This window comes from Chiloscyllium plagiosum, chromosome 14 (genome assembly GCF_004010195.1).
Source record: "Chiloscyllium plagiosum isolate BGI_BamShark_2017 chromosome 14, ASM401019v2, whole genome shotgun sequence".
Lineage (NCBI taxonomy): Eukaryota > Metazoa > Chordata > Chondrichthyes > Orectolobiformes > Hemiscylliidae > Chiloscyllium > Chiloscyllium plagiosum.
Window position 1 is genome coordinate 67345204 of NC_057723.1, and position 16845 is coordinate 67362048.

The window sequence follows — 16845 nt, forward strand, 5'->3', positions numbered from 1 at the left end:
CCCTTCCCAATACCTTGTTACAAAGTGGGTTGGTTGGGGGGGGGGGACGGAAAACCCGGAGGCGACTGCTAAGGGAAGTGCTTTAAAATAATATTCATATTGCTTTTTTTTTCAAAAGTGCAAAATTGAAATAAAAAGCAATGCTTTGAAATGCAGTGCAGACTGACTGCAAAAAATACAGCCAAGTGTGCACCTGCCCTCAGTGGAAATATACTTGTGCCAAACTGCCTACTGGGAGTGGAAGAGATTTATCTAACTTTAAGATTCCCCTAAAAAGATGAAGACTTTGCACGTCGAATAGTGGCTTTCGTGGCGTTGGTTAAGGTGTCCTGGCCCGGATGGAACTTTCCTGGTCGAGCTCTATGGAATGTTTTGCATCCAACTGAGAGGGTCGGTGCCGCCTCAGTTTAAACTCCCATCCAAAATAGACAGTGTAACATTTCCTCAGCACTGCCCTGAAGTATTTCGGCGAGGTTTTGTGTTGCACTGCCTGGAATGGAGTTTGAACCCACAAACCACTGAAATGAGGCGAGAATGGTGCAGCCCAGCCGTGACTGATACTTCATTCAGAATCCCAAAGATACTAGGGATCCGGAATAGAAATTAAAGGATAATGCAGGTTTTTCTCAGCTTCTTGCCCACACGCTGCAAGGTGTATACAGGGGTCCCAACAATGCAAAACTTTAGTGCTAAATGCAGGGACTGTTTTGTTTCCCAAAATACTGCATTTGTATGGTTTCAAACTTAACTTCAGGATGCCTCATACTGCCTTACGACCAAGAAGTGGCTGTATGTATGGTAGGGAATAAATTCAACACAGTAATTGATACTGTATATTTATGCTGTAACACATCACATATATAGTCAGATATACTGGGTAGAGTAAATCCCATACAGTTATATGTTGGTCACTTAGAATGAATCCCATAATTATATACTCTCCAGTGTGGATTGTATACTGTTATACATATAAATAATATTGAGTGAATTAAAGAGTGTGCAGGCTCGGTAGGTTAACTGTGGGAAATGCAGGGTTTCAGGGAAGGGGGGGGGGGGGCTTGCATCTGGTTGGGATGTTCTTCAGAGGGCTGGTGTGGACTTGATGGGCCAAATGGCCTGTTTCCAAACTGGAGGGATTCTATGAAATATAGATTTTATATATGGCATGAATTAAATCCCATAGTTATTTGTCATGTAAAGACTGAATCTCATATGAAGTGATTCTCTAATAGTAAAATATACAGTGTGAGGTGATGATATAATTGTACATAATATGCAGCAAGAATACCATTCAAATTCCTTAGGCACCTGTTTCTATATAAATTCCAGCAATGATATTTACTTTTCATAACTCATTCAATGTTGAAAATTTGTAAGGATATTGCAGTAGTGAATATAGCAACATTGAATGCATCCAGCATTGGAAATGCAAAAAGAAAATTCTTTAATTAATAACTTTTAAGAACAGCATGATGTTATTCTAGTATTTTACAGTGGGATTAGCACTGTCTACCAGTTTTGTAAGTGCAAGTTACAAACCCTGATAACCTGAGAAACCAGAGTTTGTCTTCACCCTGTATTCCTGATGAAGGGCTTTTGATTTTACTGCTCCTTGGATGCTGCCTGAACTGCTGTGCACCACGCTACTCCAGAATCTGGTTTCCAGCATCTGCAGTCATTGTTTTTACCCTTCACTCTGTCCAGTTTATGTGCTAATGCAACATGGCTCAGTATTTGAATAGAATTACTGGGCTCACAGTTACACAATGTAACTTGTCAAAATATGAGCCCTCTAAATTGTGGATAACTGAAATCTGTCAGATTAAGACTCAAACTAAAATCTAACAGATAATTTTGCTTTGCATTAAGCAGACAATTGAGTATTACTCAATAAAGAGGATATTTACAGTAATTACAAGCCTTAGCAGTACTAAAGTGCCAAAACATCAAAATATTCCTGCTTCGTACTAACCCTCCACATAGGTAGGGCTCATTGGTAATACAGTAGCATGCAGGCCTCTGAGTTGGAGGATGTGGGCTGTGTTCTATACCTGACCCTTGTACTTTATAATCATTGCTGACTTGTAGCATATATCCCATGCTAACTTGTAGTGTATAATCTGTGCTGATTTGCAGAATATAATCTGTACTGATTTTTGTTAATTTTTCCATGCTGATGTTTGATATACATTCCATGTTGACCAGCAGCATATATTCCATGCTGGTTTGCAGTATATAATCCATGCTGGTTTATATATAATCCTACATGACACATTCAATCAAGGCCACTCTGCCTTCTCGGGTGAATGTAAAATATCCTAGTGACGCAATGAAAAAGACCTTTTTGATCATCTGTGATTTTAATAGCTTCACCCTTGTGCCTGCAGCTGGCTCATCCCTAAACTCTGGAATTTCATAAGCGATCATCTCTTCCTTTCTCTCTGGTATGCTGAAGAACATCTTTCTCTCAATCAGCGTGTTATAAAGTGTTATCTGACCTTGGTCACATTGCTGCTTGCAGAACCCAGCCATCTGCACATTGGCTGCTGTGTTTCTGACAGTGACCACACATTGGAAATGTTTATTGGCTGAAAAGTGTTTGGTATGCTCAAATATTATGAAATATGGGTATAAAAATAGGTGGCACGGTGGCTCAGTGGTTAGCACTGCTGCCTCACAGCGCCAGGGACCCAGGTTCGATTCCCACCTCGGGCGACTGTGCAAACTCCACACAGGTAAAAACAATGACTGCAGATGCTGGAAACCAGATTCTGGATCAGTGGTGCTGGAAGAGCACAGCAATTCAGGCAGCATCCGAAGACAGGCAAAATCGACGTTTTGGGCAAAAGCCCTTCATCAAGAATAAAGGATGAAGGGCTTTTGCCCAAAACGTCGATTTTGCCTGTCTTCGGATGCTGCCTGAATTGCTGTGCTCTTCCAGCACCACTGATCCAAACTCCACACAGACATTCTCCCCATGTCTTCCTCCCACCATCCAAAGGTGTGCAGGTTAGGTGAATTGGTCAAGCTAAATTGCCCATTGTGTTAGGTGCATTAGTCAGGGGTAAATATAGGGTGGGGGAATGCATCTGGATGGGTTGCTCTTTGTGTAGGGTCAGTGTGGGCATGTTGGGCCAAATGGCCTGTTTCTATAGTGTAGGGAATCTAATCCAATAAAAGACCAGGCGGAATGTTTTAGTGGGGTGGGTGAAAGGTAAAAGTTGGCCATGAGACAGCACCCTGTCCTTCAAATAGTTGTGTTAAATGTTTATAGCAACCTGAGGGAACAGCTCAAATGTTTTCATATCTGACAGTACAGCACCCTCCCGGTACTACACTGAGTCGTTTTTCCCGAATGGGCCTGGAACCCAAATCAAATCAAATTAGAGCCAAAAGTGCTACAACCTGGGCCAGAACAACTGAGAAACATCACCCACAACTATATATAGATGTGAAAAGTTTGGTGAAAGAACTGGTTTTAGGGAACACTTTTTAGAGGGGGAGAAAGGAAGAGAGGATTAGTTTATGAAATTCCAGAGTTTAGGGCCAAGGCATCTGAAGGCGCAGTTATGGAGCTATTAAAATCGGGCAAGATCAAAAGGTTTCAATGAGATGAGCCCAGATATTACGCAGGGTAATGGGGCTGAAGGTGAATACAGAGGAATAAGGCCATGAAGAGATTTGAAAGCAAGGAGATGAAATTTAAAATTCAGGAACTGATTAACTGGGAATCTCAGCACATAACTGCTAATAGTTGAACAATATTCGGTGTGAGTAAGCATTGTTGTAATGATCTCTGGTTCACAGGTGTAGAGTGAACAGCCTACCCTTTTTATTTTTACTTCAGCGTTCATAGTCCAGAAGTGTTTGCCATTATATTTGGCTGGCGGTTGGGGTATTGGGTTTTGCTGATTGTACCATTGGCTGATAACGTGATGGTCCTTTTCTCATACTGACTGCAGGCCTCGATGGAGGAGAACACAGATTTCAGGCCTCATGTGGAGAATCACACCAGACTGAGGGATGACACAAGCCGCAAGTACGTGCGCCTGTACCAATTGTACAGCCGTACCAGCGGGAAACACCTGCAAGTCCTGGGAAGGAGGATCAGTGCCAAAGGTGAAGACGGGAACAAGTATGGTAAGAACTGACTGATAGGAGCAGCTCTGGGCTGGCTGAAGCTGCATAAATAGCAGGTGTGGGATTGCCAGCTGCATACCTGAGGCAGTGCCTGGCATTACAAATCAAAATACATAAACACAGTTGGCAAGTTGTGAGTGTAATGTCACCTTGCCAGCGTGATCGAACAACGTTAAGATAATCTTTGACTTTTTTCCTTCTGTCACTCTTCATGCTTAAAGTGTTTTCTTTTCACATTGTTTCACTATCTCTTGAGAAGCAAGTGATTCCCAGCATTTATCTTGACTGTTTTACAGCTGTAACGGGAGGTTGGGTTGGGAAATGGGAGGGTGGATCACATATGGCCCTTGGTGAGGGTCGAACAGTTAGACTACGGTTGATGAAGGAGCAGTGCTCCAAAAGCTAGTGTGCTTCCAAAAAAACCTGTTGGACTGTAACCTGGTGTTGTGTAATTTTTAACTTTGTCCACCCCAGTCCAACACTGGCACCTCCATGCCGTTAGTAAAACTGACAGATGATGTAAACTAGGCCAACCCCGTCTTGCAGACTTCAAAGTGGAGTTCCAGCATGTCCATTTCTCAGTACTGCTGATATTTTATTGCTTTATGTTTGTTAATGTGGTCCATACATAAACTGCTTTTCCAGCACACTGAGAGAATTTGCATTTTTATGGCAACTGTTGTGACCCCAAGATAGTTTAAAGAGTTTCAAAGTCAATAAGATTAGATTCCATACAGTGTGGAAACAGGCTCTTCGGCCCAACCAGTCCACACCGACCCTCCGAAGAATAACCCACCCAGACCCATTTCCCTCTGACTAATGTGCCTAACACTATGGGCAATTTAGCATGGCCAATTCACCTGACCTGCACATCTTTGGACTGTGGGAGGAAACCAGAGCACACCCGGGGAGAATGTGCAAACTCCACACAGACAGTCATCCAAGGCTGGAATCGAACCTGGGATCCTGGTGCTATGAGGCAGCAGTGCTAACCACTGAGCCACCGTGCCACCCCTAAGGTTGCTATCACTGTTGCTCTGCAGATAATTGGCACAGAGCACATTTCCACAATCAGCAAGTAGGATAAATGTTGAATTAGTCAGCTTTCCATGACATTGGTTAAGGGACGAATGTTGGCTAGGATGCTGTGTGGAAATTGCCTGCTCCTCTACAAACTGCATCATTGAATTTTAACATCAATCTGAACAGGCAGCTAATTCAATTCGAGTGCAAAACGACAACTCCCAGTGATAAATTCTGCTTTAATTATGCAGTGGAATTTCATCTCAAGCTCTGAGTGAGAGTCTTGAAGATGCAGCCTTCGGACTCAGAAGGCAGCAGTACCTGAGTACTTGACGACAGCTGAATGATGCATTTTTTGGGAGGGGTGTGATATTGATACCTTTTAATGGAAAGAAGGATAATCTTAGTCTATCCCTTCTTCAAGCCTATACTGAAATAATTAGGAAAAGGTCCTGTGTTTTTTTTTCTACTGCTTTTATTGTGCCAACATATGCTCCAGTCACAATCTGGCAGAGGTAATTCGAAACGGGACAGGGAATGGGATCTATGAACAAGCTCTAGAGCACTGTATCCTGCATTGGTACCTGTGTTGCTGTTCTCCAGCAGAGGGCATCGGTTCCTGCTGAGACCTGGGATCGAACTTGTGTCGGTCTCAGTATCTGGTGTACTTCAGTGTGCCTCTGTACTGAATACCCCACTGACATTCATCGTTTGGGTTCATACATGGAAGATGCCACTCAGAGAAGAGGCTGCAGATGAGGTGCAATTAGCACCTTGATACAAGTCAGCAGGGGAAGAAGAAAGAATAACTTATTGATGAAAGGTTTGTTTATTAATGCGACAGAGGGGAGGGGGCGTCAGCTCAGTTGGTTGGATGGCTAGCTCGCAATGCAGAGTGACACCAACAGCATGAAGTTCAATTCCAGCACCAGCTGAGGGGACCTATGAAGGGCTCTCCTCCTCAATCTCTCCCCTCACTTGAAGTGTGGTGAAGCCCCCCTAGGTTGAATGACCAGTCAGCTCCTTCTAATGGGAGATCAGCCATATGGCAACTTTGCCTTTACCTTCTAGCAGTGTGGAGGAACATTTAAACCTATTCTTTCACTATCAGCTGTTAACTTGCTGGTGTATGTAAGCCAGGAGAGACTCACAAAGCAGTGACCTTCTGCTTCTCCTTGTTTCTTGCATAATCGACAAAAGCTTTAAGTTAAAATCCAATCAATTGGATCAATCGATGAGTTTGAATAGGAGGCACAAGACATTTCCTTGTTTCTTCAACAACAGCTTTGCAGTCAAGAACAATATGTGACAAAAGGAAATTTTCCACCTCCTCATGAATGCATTTTTGATGCTGACCCAAAATTAAGGATGTTCCCGGATTCTTGCATTAAGTGTTTGAAAAATTGTCTGACTTTGTCAGTAATGATTTGATTGTTTGGCAGCATTGAGTGGTTATTGATTTTTCTTCTCTCCATGACCTCCAAGAAGGCTAGGATTCCTGTAACATTCTCATGACTAGATATTGATGCTGGAGTGATGGCACCGAATACACTGTGACAGCAAGAGTGGAATCATCCGCTGCATTGATATTGTTTTTGACAAGGACATGGGGCTTGGTTTGTTCACGACAAGCATTAGTTCTATATTATGTACCAAGCTTTTAAAGCAGCATTTTATTGGCCGGGTGTTTGTCTTGATTATCTTCTGTCCCCCTTTCCTTTGTCTCTTCCCTTATCTGTCTCGTCTTCTACAGTGGTTGATGGATGTTTGGGCTTTTGCTACGCTGTTCCTCCTATTTCGATACAGTCCTGTCTCTCTTACAGCTTTTCCTTTCACCTGACTATGTGATCACATCTCACTAGTGTGTTTATGCATTCGTAAGGGCATCGCAGTTGAATGTGACTATACCTTCAGCTAATACCCATGCATGCTCACTCAATCTCACAGAGGTGACACAAACAGCAATTGTATGCTTCAGTCTTCTGGACTTTCTATCTTCCTATCTGAGGCATTGAGGCCATTCACTCAGCCCTATATAACAGATCCTCACAACTACCGTTCAGTGGAGGCGTCATTACCCATCATTCCCTAGTGTACTCCATCTTGACAAAGGGGAGAGAAGATAATGAGCATGTATGTGGAGACACATTTCCCGATTGGATCCAGTGGATTACTTTGTAACGAGTATGCTGCTTTTTCTTTGAGCTTCTCCCCTCTCGCCAGAGGTTTTAGCCCCTCCCTTCCCTTCCACAGCATGCAAGGTTTTAAGCCTTTCCCTCCACTTGTTAAAGGCCGACTTAAGCTGGGATGAATTGATTTCCAATGACCCATCCCGTTGAGCACTCCCCATGTGTCAGGCGAGATAGTAAGTGTTTCAGGTTACTTAACAATGGGGAATGTCATAGCTGACACTGCCATTTTGAAAAAAAAGAGGAACCTTTATTCTTTCTGAAGCACTGAGAGTAAACAAGTGCCTCAAGCTGGGAGAGTTTGCAACATAGAACATATAAGAGAACTCTGATATAATCCAGGGTAATCCAGTTAAGAGAATGTAGAGATATATATCACAGAACAATATAACTGTGTGATGTATATTGCATCATCTATAAACTTTTAACTGTAGTGACATGCCTACATGTAACCTACCAGACCTATGTGTACTATATTGCACTGTAATTTATATAGCAGATGACATTTGATGTATATGTTATAGTAAGAAGGATGTTACTCTGCAATGAATGTAATAGAATTCCTTGTGATATATCCAGTTTAATCTACATCAGTGTGAGTGCTCTACTCTATTGTAATCTCTAAGAAATTCTTTAGTCACAGGTAAGTATATCAAGACTATACATATATCCCGCTGTAATCAATTTAGCAGAACTATGTGTAAGGCATACCATTCGAATCTACAAAATTTACCTGTGCCAGATATCCAATATAATCATATAAACAGTTAAGTGTGTCTTGTTTATCTGCGCAATCCACATAAGAAAAGTTGTTTAACACATTTCAAGTGCAATTAATATAAAAGAAAAGAATGTAATTTAATCCACTGGGATATATAAGATAAAACCATGTTTGTTACACTGACCTATCATTTTGGAACGTTTCATTTTCCAGTAGTCCTCATGCCATCCAAGTTTCAAACACTTTATATAATTTGGAGCACAGACTAAGACCCCATAGTACGGTGAACATAGCTACAAAACTGAAATTGCAGCCTCTGTCAGTTTCCTTCCCTTCCCTCAGTCTTATCCATTTTGCTTAATTAGTTTGGGGGAAGTGTCTCCCATTCCAACTGCAATTAAAGATCATAACAACATTTTGAACTAGGAATGGGAATGGGCAATTCAGCCCCTCGAGGCTGCTCCACCATCCAATACTATCACAACCGATCTCCTCTCTGCTTCACTTGCACTTTCCTGCCCACTGCCCATAACATTTCAAACCTTTCCTAATTGAAAAATTGTTGCTCTGGATTAAAGCAGAGCTACCTAAATGTTTCAGTGACTGACATTCTGGCAGTCAGAGATCCTACTGCACATCTTCTCCATTCCCAGTCTTCCCATTGGTTCTGGCTTCATTTGCCAAGGCAGTATTTCCCTATAGTCTTATGTGTTTCGAAGCTGTATGTGTGATAGATTTCATCATCATCTCCATTACAAATGTAAGTGTGAAATATTGTAATGTAAGAAAAAAAAGACCACTCCCTCTAAAATATTGCAGTATAAACTACATAACATAACTGAAGTAGCGATACTGTAGGGCAAGCTAAATATTAAAACTAATCCTGAGAAAATGTTGTGTAATCTATGTGACACAATTGAAGATGATATAGCTTGGTATAAACTAACAGACTGTTGGTATTATATCCCAACCTAACAGTAACACAGAACTGTGCATGCTATACTGCAGTATAATTGAGGAGAAAGCGAGGACTGCAGATGCTGGAGATCAGAGCTGAAAATGTGTTGCTGGAAAAGCGCAGCAGGTCAGGCAGCATCCAAGGAACATGAGAATCGACGTTTCGGGCATGAGCCCTTCTTCAGGAAGGGCTTATGCCCGAAACATCGATTCTCCTGCAGTATAATTGATACAATGGAGCTGTTGGGTTAAATATTCCACTGTAACCTATAGCTATATAAAAACTGTGCCTGATATAGCATTGTGTAATCTGTGCATTAGTCTTTGATATTACCCATGGTAACTGATATTATAGAGGTGTTTGCAACATACCTACATAAATGTTTCTGTGTATAAATGTATATCCCAGCGTAATCTACAATTTGAAAATGTGAGGGATATATTCTTGTGTAACTTTATCATTCATTCCCATGGTATGAGTATCACTGACAAATCCAGTATTTATTAGTCACCCGTGCTTGTCCATGAGGAGATGGTGGTGAGAATTCCCCCCCCCCCCCCCCACCGCCTTGAATTGCTGAAGTCCAGTCAATGTGGGACATGTACAATGCTATTAAAGAGGGATTCCATGCTTTTGACCCAGCAATAGTGAAGAAATGGCGACATAGTTTCAGATCAGGATGATGTGTGTCTTAGAAGATGATGGTGTTCCTTTGTGTCTGTTGACTTTGCTATTCAGGTGGTAGATGTTATTAGTTGGACAGGTACAGTTGAAGGGGATTTGGAAGTTGCTGCATTGCTTTGAGCAAACGCTAGACATTGCTTCTAGTGTGCACCGGTGGTTCAGGGGGAGGATATTTAAGATGGTGGGTGGCATTCTAATCAAGCAGGTTCTCTTCCTGAATGGGGAAGAACTTTGTTTTTGTCCTTTTTGGAGCTGCACATATTTGGGCAAATGGAGAGTATTTCATCATCTCCTGACTTGGATCTTATAAACAGGCTGTGGGGAGGCAGGAGGTGAGTAACTTGCAGAACTTGTAGCATCTGATCTGCTCTTGCCATTATATTAATATGACTGAGTTAAGTTTCTGCTCAATGTTGATCTTACATTATAGAATCTTGAGAGATATCTGCCTGTGTATTGCACTTAACAGAACTGTGAGTGATATAGTCCAATGTAATCCATGTAACAAAACAGAGTGGTAAGTCCCAGTGTAACAGAACTGTGGATGATACATCTTAATGTAATGAAAGTGGTTGTGACTATTGCAGTGAAATCTGTGTAACAGAGATATGGAATATACTTTGGTATATTCCTCTGATATCTACATAATAGAACCTTGTGTGAAATTTCATGATTCAATCTTTGTAATAAAGCTATTTAAGATATTACAGATTAAACCTCCATAATAGAACTTGTTTGAGGTATCATATATAGCAGAATTCTAATAAACAACTGTCTCATCTATATTACATAATTTAATACATATCTCTGTTTTATTAAGTGTATATTATACATAAGAATGAGTGAGATATTAGATTAGATTACTCACAGTGTGGAAACAGGCCCTTCGGCCCAACAAGTCCACACCGACCCGCCGAAGCATAACCCACCCATTCCCGTACATTTACCCCTTTACCTAACACTACGGTGTAATTTAGTATGGCCAATTCACCTGACGTGCACATTTTTGGACTGTGGGAGGAAACCGGAGCACCCGGAGGAAACCCACGCAGACACGGGGAGAATGTGCAAACTCCACACAGTCAGTCGCCTGAGGCAGGAATTGAACCCGGGTCTCTGGCGCTGTGAGGCAGCAGTGCTAACCACTGTGCCACCGTGCCGCCCAGTAATGTAATATCATAATGTAATCCATATAAGAGCATGATATATCCCCTTGCAAACTATGAAACAGAAAACAGTGCAATATAGACTAGTGTACCAGCTGTGAGAGAGATCCCAGAATAATCTATGTAGTGAACTTTGAGCCTAACCAACATAATAGAACAATATGAGAAATATATCCCTATAAAAGGCCAGAGATCTATTTGAGACAAATTCCAGTGTATCCTAAATTGCAGATCTGGGCGTGATTTATCAAATAAGTGATTAAAATAAAGCAATGTATAGATGGCATGTAATTTATCTGATGGAAATGTGTGTAATATTACATTGTAACCTATTTAATAGCTCTTTAAGTGATATAATTCTGCACCTTCTTTCCAAAAAGTTGTGTGTGATAAATCATAGCATACTACTCTGTCATATAGATTACACTATGTATTCTGGTGTAGTTTATGTCATAAATCGGGGTATGACATATCCTCGTGTTTTCAGCAGAACCGAACTAGTCAGATGTCACATTGCAATATATGTATCAGAAATCCACATTATGTATTACTGTGTAATCTTATTTAGAGATATCAGTGTGTAAACCGTGGAACAGAATGATGTGCCCCATTGTATCATGGATTATATTTGTGCACAGTAATGGTGTCTCTACTTGTGAGCCAGCTAGCCTGGGTTTAACTCCCACTTGCTCCAGATGTGTGTAGTAATATTTCTGATCAGTTGATTTAAAAGATATTTAGAGCTGTGTGCTATATCCCGGCTTACTTTGAGTATGTGATATAACCAGGTGTACCCTAGCAGAATTAAGAATGAAGTACTGTTATGGTACCAATATAACAGAACTGTAAGAGTATTCTTACACGTCTCAGTTTAAGAACATGGTGGGGAGTGGTGTATCTTCATGTTAGTTACATAACAGCTGCCTGTGAAAAATCACTTTGCAAGCTATATAAATAATTGAGTGATGTAGCCCATTGTATTCTATACCACATAATTCTGCATGATATATTTGGGTATGACCATGCAGAAATGTGTGGATAGAGAAATGTGGAGTCTATTTTGAAATACTCTAATACTTTAATATACACAAAGAAACTGTCTGAGATATATTCTAGTGTAATCTCTAACTGAACCATGATATATTCTGGTATCATGTACACAATGGTAATGTGTGTAATATTGCAGCTTTATCAACAGAACAAACACTGAATGACACCCCTGTGAATGGTGAATACTCTGAGGAAGCCAGATATAATCTGTAGTATACTTCGGAGGTTAATCTGTATAATGGAACCAAGTGGGATATATTTTCCTTTTATGATTCCTATAACAGACTATTTGATTCAAATTACAATGTAACCTATATTACCGGCCTGGTTGTGATATGCCCCAGTGTAATCAATAAAATAGAACTGTGACTGGATCATTACAGTATAGTCTGTGCAAGAAAGCTGAGCAATTTGTCCCAGTATATAACAAGACTGGTGAGTGATATGTCTGGTGTATCCTAGTGCAATCTATGTAACAGAAATCTAGGCTAAATGTTGAGGCATATTCTGAATTAAAATAAAACTGAATGATATATCACTATGTAGCACATAACAAAAAGATGTCTATTATGATTGTGTAATCCACATAAATGATAGACTTCTGCAACATCAAACATTACAGTACTGAGAGTGAGATATCTTGTTGTAATCTATGTAACAAACTCCGTATTATCCTAATTTAATATGTGTATCAGAATTGTGTATGATATATCCCAGTGTAATCTACATGGCATTACTGACCATTATATATCCCAGCGCAACATATGAAACAGAAATCTGTGTAATATATCCCAATGCAATCCATACAACAACTGTGTGATAAATCACTGTCATCTCTTTAACAACTGTGTAATTTAACCCAGTGCAATCTATACAACAGAGCAGTGTGTGATATTTCCCAGTGTAAACCATAGAAATATGTGATATTTCCCAGAATAGTCTGTACATTCGAGCTGTGAGATGCAATCTATACTACCAAATTGTGTGTGTTTATATATATTCCAGTATAAACTAAATAATCGAACAGTGTGTGATGTATCTAAATTGTGCTGATATACTCCTTGTGTAAGCTGGAGAGCAGACTTATTTGTGACATCCTGCTGTCCTATATAGAATCAAAATATAGTGATCTTACCCCAGTGTGTTCTACTCCACAGAATAATATGTGATCTACCCCAGTCTAACATAAACGACAAAACAAATGTAATATATCCAAGTGTAAACTATACAGCTATTTTCAGGTATAACTACTTTCAGGTAACTTATTTAGCCGATCTTTGTGATGTACTATCTCTATGCCAGAATGTTGAGTCATAACTCCCTGTCAGGTCTATGTAAATGATCTTCATATGAGATCTCACACTATAATTTGGACAACCTAACTGTGATATCCTGCTGTGTAATCTTTAAAGTTCAACTATGTATGAAAAATCAGTGTGAACCTAAGCCAGAATTGTATTTGATTTATCCTGCAGTAATCTACATAATCAAGGACATTGCTTTACATTTTGTGCCATCTATATGATAAAGCTGCAAGTGATAAGTTTGTCATAATTTAACCCATATGGTATAACTGGTCATGATAAATCTTGTTTTTACATAAAAGAACAACTTGATATATATTCCAGTCTAACCTATAAATAAAGGTAAATTCATCATAGCCCCAGAGGTCTGCTTTCTCATTAGAGAAGACAACTGATTTAACCCAAGGGTCACCACACAGGCAAGGGGCAAGGTGGGACTTTCATGGTAACCTTTCATGGCCAGTTTGGGTAGTTAGCACTGCTGCCTCACAGCGCCAGAGACCTGGGTTCAGTTCCCGCCTCCGGCAACTGTCTGTGTGGAGTTTGCACATTCTCCCCGTGTCTGCGTGGGTTTCCTCCTGGTGCTCCGGTTTCCTCCCACAGTCTAAAGATGTGCAGGTTAGGTGAATTGGCCGTGCTAAATTGCCCATAGTGTTAGGTGAATGGGTAAATGTAGGGGAATGGGTCTGGGTGGGTTGCTCTTCAGAGGGTCAGTGCAGACTTGTTGGGCCGAAGGGCCTGTTTCCACACTGTAAGTAATCTAATCAATCCACTTGCTTTGCAAATAAGCTATCCAGCCAACTGACCCACAGTGTAACCTATGTGATAGGACTAAATACGATGAATCCCAGTGCAATTATTTTAATAACCTGACAATGAATGAGACATCTCTGTGTAGCCGAGAAAACCAAACGATGTGAGACTAAGGGTTTGATCTACAATTTAGCTTTTAAAAATTCACATGGATATGGGCATTGCAGGCTAGGCAGCATTTATCCCTCAGTCCTAATTACAATTAGGGGTCAACCATGTTGCTATGGGTCTAAAATCGCAAGTACGCCAGACCAAGCATGGATGGCTGATTGCCTTCTCTGAGGACTGCAGATGCTGGAAACCCGAGTCTGGATTAGAGTGGTGCTGGAAAAGCACAGCAGGTCAGGCAGCATCCGAGGAGCAGGAAAATAGAAGTTTTGGGCAAAAGCCCTTCATCAGGAATAGCTGATTCTCTGTAGGACATTAGATAGTTTCATATAGTGTGCAATCCATATTTCAGAATGGTAATGGATTATCTGTGTAATCAATATAACTGAGCTATGATTAATATATCCAAATATAAACTGTATATCAGAACTGAGTAATATACTTCAATGTTACTTGCAAGAACTGAGTGTTACTTAACAGAACTGTGACTGATGTATCCAAATGTAAACTGCTTATTAGAGCTGTGAGTGATATATTTTATTTTAATCTAGGTAACAGAACTGAGAGTGGTATACTCCAGTGTAAGCCACATAAAAATTATATCTGTTTCATATAAATCATTACACACACAACAGAATTGTGTGGGATATATCGCAATGCCATTTATATAACCGCTGTGATTAATATTTCTTTCATGTAAAATCATAGTATAATCTGTGTAACCAAACTGTGAATGTTATATCCGTGTGTTATCTACAAAGCAGACCTGTGTGCAATATGTTGTGACTGGTTGGAAGTAATACAGCTATATAGATATATCTTACAATAGAATAATGCACCTAACAAACTGAATATGCTGTATTCTTTAGAACAAAATGATATAGGATGGTGTAGGTGACATTACTGTGCGGAGTAGAGCTATGTAACGCAACAGAGAAACTGAGAATGATGTTTCTTGCTATAATCTATATTTGAGAATTAGTTGAAGGAATTCAGAATGAACGTCTTTGACCCCACACTTTAGGTAATGTGGTACTAGTTACTACAGGAGTGGCTAAAGTGAATAGAATCTATGCACATTAAGGGAAAATTAGATAAGCATATGAGGGCGAAGAGGCTAGAGGTTGCAATGATGTAATTAGATGAGAAGAATGGGAGGAGGCTTAAGTTGAACATAAATACCATTTACAATTGTGTCCTCCACAACCACCTGATGAAGGAGCGTCGCTCCGAAAGCTAGTGCTTCCAATTAAACCTGCTGGACTATAACTGGTGTTGTGATTTTTAACGTAAATACCAATGTAGACTGGTTGGTCCAAATGTTCTGCTTCTATGCTCCATGCCAAAGTTCAGTTAGCTCAATTAGCTGGATTCTGGATTAGTGGTGCTGGAAGAGCACAGCAGTTCAGGCAGCATCCAAGGAGCAGCGAAATCGACGTTTCGGGCAAAAGCCCACAATTCCCACACTGGCTAAGTTAACCACAAAAGCCCCGTCTTCTCAACCTTGCCCCTTGCCTGAGGTGTGGTGACTGTTAGCCAGAAAGTCAACCTGATCGTGAACTTAAGATAGGTAAAGGCATCGTTGGTTAGGTTTCCCTATGTAACTGTGTGATATATTACAAATAATATATATAAAGCAGTATAGTTTACGTAATTGATTACAGACAGATTGCAAGTCTCCAAGCGAACATCTCTCCCTACTCTCACTGTCTGTAAGCAACTTGTGTTTTAAATTTTATTTTGCAATAACTTGAGTATAAAGACAAACTGAGCATACCAGTTTATCCATGTCCTTACTTAGAAGGCCTTCTGAGGAATATTGCTGAAATGTAATTTCAGTTTTGATGAAAGCTGGTTGATTATTTGCAAAGAGCATAAAATGCTGTGTTATACAGGCCTGAGGCTTTGATTTGCAGCAGGAGTTAGAGGTTTGGATATCATCAATAGATGTTGTATGAAGCACTATTGACATCTTAACTGCCTGCTGTTTCAAAATTGTATGGTTAAAAGGTAATGGGTTCAACATTGGAGACGTGTGAGTAAGCCAGGGTGGGGGTAGTGGTTACTGTTCCCATTGAGATAAGGGTTTGCAAGCCAATTGTCCATGACCCATTTCAGAGGTTAAGTAGAGAGTCATTAACACCTCCTCTTCTAATAGGATAAGGTTAACTTATAACTCTACTGTGTAATGGTTTTTCTTGGTGGCAAACTGCCTCTGTAGAAGCTTATATCACAACAGTTAGCATTCCAGCTCCATCAGTAGGTATAGAAGGAGTTGACTGTCTGGCTGAGTTTGACTTCTGAGAAAGCTTTTGCAGGTTTCTAAGTCCAGTTGAATGAATATACCAGCTATCTTTATTGGACTGTTGTCTGTGTTTTTGAAGCAGTCACTAAATGCATTGTGAAGTTGGCTTTAATAAGTTTGCGACAAGTTTTACTCTCCTGGGAGAAAGGTTCAATTATTTTAATGTGTTCTGATCAAAAGAAAATGCTAGGAGGTATTTATTTATTGCACCTTTTAGAATCAGAGGTCACAAAGATTTGGTTATTTGATGATACCTCAGCTTCTGATTGTAACCCTTCACTTAATATCTCCAAGCTATGTCGTCTTGGGAAAATAGATTCTTTTGAGGGCATTCATAATTCCTAGTCTGGACACTGTATTAGGTATAGAAGCTTTAATGCAATT

General features: G+C 40.3%; 1 protein-coding gene across 1 annotated transcript in view; it reads left to right on the forward strand.

Moving 5' to 3' along the window:
* The window catches only part of LOC122556856 (fibroblast growth factor 18-like), a 36807-nt gene that overhangs the window by 1429 nt on the left and 18533 nt on the right, over positions 1 to 16845 (forward strand). Inside the window, exon 3 of the mRNA XM_043704111.1 lies at positions 3963 to 4140. Coding sequence (XP_043560046.1) covers positions 3963 to 4140 — 178 coding nt within the window. The remainder of the gene's footprint in view (positions 1 to 3962; positions 4141 to 16845) is intronic.